General features: G+C 46.2%; 1 protein-coding gene across 1 annotated transcript in view; it reads right to left on the reverse strand.

Moving 5' to 3' along the window:
• COL20A1 (collagen type XX alpha 1 chain) overlaps positions 1-6,241 on the reverse strand; it is a 45,946-nt gene that overhangs the window by 11,347 nt on the left and 28,358 nt on the right. Inside the window, exons 20-24 of the mRNA XM_035899272.1 lie at positions 6,010-6,048; positions 4,044-4,182; positions 1,708-1,850; positions 1,209-1,318; positions 204-362 (exon numbers count right to left, since the gene is read on the reverse strand). Of these exons, the coding sequence (XP_035755165.1) occupies positions 204-362; positions 1,209-1,318; positions 1,708-1,850; positions 4,044-4,182; positions 6,010-6,048 (590 nt within the window). The remainder of the gene's footprint in view (positions 1-203; positions 363-1,208; positions 1,319-1,707; positions 1,851-4,043; positions 4,183-6,009; positions 6,049-6,241) is intronic.

Genomic DNA, 6,241 nt, shown 5'->3' on the forward strand with positions numbered 1-6,241 from the left:
GGGGGGGCGAACACTGCGGCAGGAAAGCTCATTAAAATCACAGAGATCAGCGGGATCAGGACAGGGTCGTGCGTCACAGCAGTGTTTGGAGGCATTCAGAGCGAGAACGATGCGAGACAGCACTCCTCTCCATCTGCCCACCCCAGCCAGCTCCAAATTTAAGCCTCCCCACTCGCCAACAACACGAACCACCGGGGACTCACCGATGCAGACCCGCTCCTGGGCCCTCTAGTCCTTGTCACTTTTCCCAGCATGATGAAGCCGGCGGTGGAGATGCTGCCGATGGTGTTGATAGGTTTCTCTGCTATTTTCTTACAGTCGAGATAGAGTTTGATCTTGAAGTGGCTCACGGCCACGTGCACCTGGAAAGAGGTGGGTTGGAGCTCCGCGACGAGGTGGGGGAGTCTTTTAAAGACAGTAATGCCTTCTGCCCAATTCCCAGCCTGCTGCTGTCACTAGCGGTGTGTTTTTAATGACCAAATGGATCAAGGGGGCTCAGGAATAAGTTTCAGCATGTGCTGCCTCTGCTGTGCCACACTGCACTTTTCCCTGATGTTCCCCTCACCTCTCCTTGGGAGAAGCCTTTCTGGAGTTGTCGTGTTAAATAATTCAGTGTTCAGGACTAGCTGAATACTGAAACTGCCTACAGATACTGATGGAAAGTGCTCACTGCTCATTTGGGTGGAATACCAAATTAATGGTTAACAGTTAACAAGTTAATGGTTGGGCTTGATGATCTTAAAGGTCTTTTCCAACCTAAACGATTCTATGATATCTGCTCTGAGGACATAGATGGCAAAAAAAACCCCTGTTATGCGTGATAAGGTGTCTCTCACAAGGCTAGATTTATTTTTTTTCTTTCCTTCCTTCCAGCACTCAATGGTGACAAATATCCCAAATTATAAAAAAAAAGTTTGATTTTTCAATTTTTCCTGATTATTAAAACCTAAAATCCCCTCAGCTTTGGAGTTCCTGGGGGGAAAGGAAAGAAATAAATATGTGGAAATCATATTTTGAACATGGGATGAACCTTAATCCTTTACAACCACAAACTTCAGCACATCAGATGGGTTTGCCTGTTCCCTGGCAATCTGGATGCAAAGCGTTTGTTTAATCACTCCTCACTTTGACCAACACCCACTGATGGCACAGTATTCCCAGACTGGAGTGAGATCATGAGCCACATTCCTCCCTCTCCTGATAAGGACCTTATGGAAGCTCCCATAGAATATCTTCTTCACTTCCTGCTGGTCAAAGGAGACTTCCTGCAAATCAGCCTTGTAGTCGTGATTGAAATACGTCAAGGATTTCTTACTGGCTACAGGGAGAATAGGACAAAGAACAGCTTAGAATTAAAAGAGAAGTGGATTTTACCCACATACTGAACAACAATAAATAAATAGGTTTAAACCTGGTGAGACTTCATACGTTACAGTCAAATACTTCTAGACGGTGCAAAAGAAAATGATATATAAAACCAAAGAACTTGTTACAAATAGAACAAAAATGAAAATGTGACTTTTAATTGCAGCAGGCATTATTTAAAATGCAACACTGGCAGCAGCAACGAAGCTTCCCCAAAACTGCTGCTGTGTAAGAAAAACATTAAAACATGAAAACTTTCCAACTGAATAGCAAAATGGGTTCTGCTGCTCATAGAGATGGATGCAAATACCTGAATTTAATGTACTCAACAAGAAAACTTACGGTCAAGGTTAACACCAAGGAGAGGCTGGAAGTCCTCGTCTGTTATTTGCCACACAGCGAAGGGCTCCTTGGGGGTCTCGGGCAGGAGGCGCAGGAGGATGCTGATGGTGTGCTCGGGTGGGATTGCAAAGAGGTGGACATCGCTGGAATGAGACAAGCCCAGCAAGCGTCAGTGGCTTAAAGCAAGCGAGAGCCAGCAGGCAACGTCCTACAGACAGGGCTCACCCATCGCGTCACTTGGGCAGGGTGGCCTGGAAAAGCTTCACCCCCGGGAGCTGAACACGATATGAACGCAATTCGCCAGGGGAGAGCCTGGTTCCTATATTTTGTGCATCCCTCTCAGGCTGTTGAAGCCTGTGCTGTGAGCGATGAGCCCTCGAGCGCCTGCCCCTCATGCCATGGGAGAGACCCAGGCGGAGCAGTCGGAGTCAGTCCATCAATGCCAGAGCTGCCTCAGGGAATGCTCAGGGGGCTGCAGCACCTCTCCTGTGAAGAAAGACTGAGAGAGTTGGGGTTGTTCAGCCTGGAGAAGAGAAGGCTCCGGGGAGAGCTTATAGCAGCCTTTCAGTACTTAAAGGGGGCTCTTAAGAAAGATGGGGACAAGCTTTTTAGCAGGGCCTGTTGTGATAGGACAAGGGGTCATGGTTTCAAACTAAAAGAGGGTAGATTTACATAGATATAAGGAAGAAATTTTTTACGATGAGGGTGGTGAAACACTGGAAGGGGTTGCCCAGAGAGGTGGTAGATGCCCCATCCCTGGAAACATTCAAGGTCAGGTTGGACAGGGCTGTGAGCAACCTGATCCAGGTGGAGATGTTCCTGCTCATTGCAGGGGGGTTGGATGAGGTGATCTTCAGAGGTCCCTTCCAACCCAAACCATTCTATGATTCTATGAATGCCAAGACACAGTAAGTGAAGCCTTAATGATTTCAAAATAGAGCCCAGCGGTAGCTTACAAAACGTCCCTGCGAGGCTCCAAAACCCTCCCCCAAGTCTCCTCTTCAATAAGGAAGAATGGTTGTCATGTAGCACGGGGTAAATCTTTAAGCCTTGGCAGAAATCAATGTAAATGTCCTTCAGGGATAAGCATAGAGCCCACAGAAACACCTCACCGGGTCCCCACTTCCCAGCTGCAAAATTTGGGCTCAGAGCTGGACCCCACAACCACACAGCGATGCCCATCAGCAGCTGCTGGCACAACCCAGCTCCCTCCGCAGCCGCTGCCAAACCCGTCACAGCACCTGGGGCAGGAGCAGCGGTGAGAGGATGCAAGGCAACGAGGAAGGTCAAATTGGTTATGCCTGAAATGCATCTGTAATCTGAAACAGGATACATTTGCATGGGAGTATACACAACTCATCAAGCATCTTTTCAGGACTGATTCATAAGTAATGTCAGGTTCTTATTTCTCTCTCCGTTTCTGAAGGAGCAATGTCCTTGAAAGGTGAATGTACCAGATGAACAGGAGGATTTACCCATAACTTTCTGAGTATTTAAAACAAAGGTTTCTCTGAATCTCTCCCACTCTGTTTACTCTAAGCAGCTTTGCTTCTTTAACTAAGATTAAACTGAGCCAGTGTCTCAGTAATTAGGCTTTAAACATTGTAGCACTGAATGTCAGGAACCAGATAATTCCTGATTTACAGTCATAAAAAATGAGTGGGGTCACAGGAGCTGCCTGGCCCGCTTGGGACCCTGCGGAGAAGCCTTGTACGTAACAACACAGGGTCAAGTCACAACCCAGAGCCAGGGGTTATTCCCTCTCATCAGTAAGGACCAAGCTGCAGAGAGCAGCTATGAGACAAAAGTTTTCTTAAAGCCAAGATCTGACTCCAAACCAGCGATGCTGGGAGAAGAGATTGAAGATGAAAATATGACCTCAAACCACCAGCACTGAGGTGTCTGTGGTTGTGGACAGAATGCCTAAAGAACCGTGCGGCGTCCACATGTGACGTGATCCTTCTGTCCATCACAGCAACGAACAGCGCTGGAAAAAGTGATTTTGTAAAAAGGAAAAACCTCATGGCAAAAATGTTTGGCTGCACAAAAAAAATATAAGGAATACCCCTGTTGTGTCCCCTTGTGTGACACATTCCATGCTCATCTTGAAGAAAGCCAGAGGTTAATTTCTTAATATATTAAGGATACTCTGTCATTCTATGTCATTCTACCTATGGTTTGATTTAGCTCATCATCCTTATCATTTCATTTTGAAATTGCCAGTGGGGCCACATCATTCATCCACAAACCAGTGACCCTCCTCTGCTGTGAGCATAGCTAACGTGAGCGCATGAGACCAACGATGAGGATGGCAGTGGTCACCGCCCCGCTCCCACCTGGTTCTCTGGGTGAGCTGCGTGTCTCTGAAGAGGGTGAAGGTACGGGAACCGCTGAATACGAATGGCTCCATAGCTACGCCTTTAATGGAGGCATATTCCTTTTCTACTAAGCCAAAAGCTTCCATCATGTCAAACCCTGGAACAGACAAAGAAAAACAGAAAAATAAGTGGTTGGAAAAGAGTGCAAAAGAAGTGTGATTGCAGAGCGGGTAGAATTAGCTGGAGAAGGCAATAGGAGAGCACACCATAGCAGCACGGACACCGGCAAGGCTGTGCAAACTCACTACAGACCAGGAGGGTACCTCACAAGCAGCACCCAAGGAAAATGGTTTGGGTCTGTACCCTCTGCGCCCATTTGCTGTAATCTTCTCCTCTTGGAGAAGAGTGGACTAAAGATGGAGACTTTCACAATTGTGGTTTCAAATCTCCAGAATGAAAAACGAATGAGAAAGAAGTCACTCCAACCATTTCTTTTTTTCAACGAGATGCAAAAATATTATCTTCAAAAGACATGGAATCAGCCCAGTAATTGCTAGCAGGGAGAGAGAATTATTCCTGCTCTGAAATGCCTCATATGTAGGAGTCAGAAAAATTAGGGAAGAACTTTAAAATATGAGCATTTCCATTTCTCTCTATCTTCATGAGACACCCAGGGGTGACCTGGCTTACGCGGTCTGCAGAGATTCTCCCCTGACATCTCTGGCATCGCCTCCCTGGCTCCTGCAGCTTCATCTCAGCCTCCCAGCTCACCATTAAAGCTCCGAGTCATTTCCTCATTTCAGTTTTCTGTTCAGTAAGACAAGATCTTGCACTTGGGATTCTTTTTTTAGTTTATCTGAGTTTGCAGCAGGCTGAGATGAAGGAGACAGCTCGTTCTTTAGCAAATGGAAAGGCTACAACTTCATTACAACGCAGTGCTTTCAGTCTGGATTCCCTCACCCCTTCACCATTTACAACCTTCTGCAGTTTCTTGGCTTGAGTTTTTATTCCTCCAGGGGGTTGGTCCAGGGCGCTTTTTTTTTTTTTTCATTTTCAAATAGTACTAGGGAGTTTGCCAAAAAAATTACCTACTTGAGAGCCATTTATCACTGATAGGGAGCTTCTGGCACCGGAACTTCCCTTAAAACATGCAGGAAATATTGTGGTGTGAAGACTGAAAATAAGGCTTGAGTCACAATTGTAAACATATCGTAATATAACCATATTATCATCATATTGCGAATCTGCCATGGAATGGTTTTGGTGAGCTGCTAAGGAAATGGGCTTCTCCTGCCACCTTTGCTGAGGAGGAGGAGGAGAGATCAACATTTGTTGGGGCTTTATTTGATTGCTGTGGTTTCTGCATCCATAAACAGGGCAGCAACGCCGAGAGCGTTTCTCAGTCCCAGCCGTATCACAAAGCTCCCTGGGAAGGAGGTGAGGTCAATTCATAAGCAGAACTAACTGCTTTCTAAGTAACCAATACCTACAGCAATGCCACAGCACGGGCAGGGGTTACAGCACAGAGAGAAGTGGGAACTTGCTACCCTAGCCCAGCGCGACTGCAGAGAGCTCTTTGGGTATCGATACCTCCTCCAGAGGATGCACAGGTGATCTCAGTGGCAGACTGAGAGTTTTTCTTTAGGAGTCTGTATGAGTTAGGAATTTAAATCCTCCTGAAATTCAACAGCCGTCGGAAGCCTAGCGCCCTTAAGGCCAGTGAAAACCCAGGCATTAACCACTAAGAGCTGAGAGCACGAGCTGGTGGAACAGCAGGGGCATACCAATCCTGTTAGTGCAGAATATTCTTCTACCTGATAAAGAATACTTCCCTATTTCCATTCTCAGACTTCTCCCCTTTCCCTCAGGACAGAGGAACCATTTCCCCCCTGCTCAGCTCTTTCATGTTTCTCCAAAGAGAAGACCAGGTGGAGTTTTCACACTCCCAGCCCAGCACCACTGGGGGCTTGATATGTTACTGTACCTCGTATGGAGCCTTCGGTAGAGCTGATGGTGGGGCAGGCTGTGAGAAGAAAATAAAAGGGAAAAACTATTAGGGAAAAAAAGACAGTGGGGGATTATGGAAGTAAAATTAACACAGTTCCTGTAGACAGAGCAATGGAAACACACAGCAAAACTTAGAATAATCTACAGCTAAATTCAGAGCCTGGCCTTTAACCTTATTTTTATATATATATATTTTATTTATATATATA

The sequence above is a fragment of the Egretta garzetta genome, unplaced genomic scaffold, assembly GCF_000687185.1.
Source record: "Egretta garzetta isolate BGI_Z169 unplaced genomic scaffold, ASM68718v1 scaffold158, whole genome shotgun sequence".
NCBI lineage: Eukaryota > Metazoa > Chordata > Aves > Pelecaniformes > Ardeidae > Egretta > Egretta garzetta.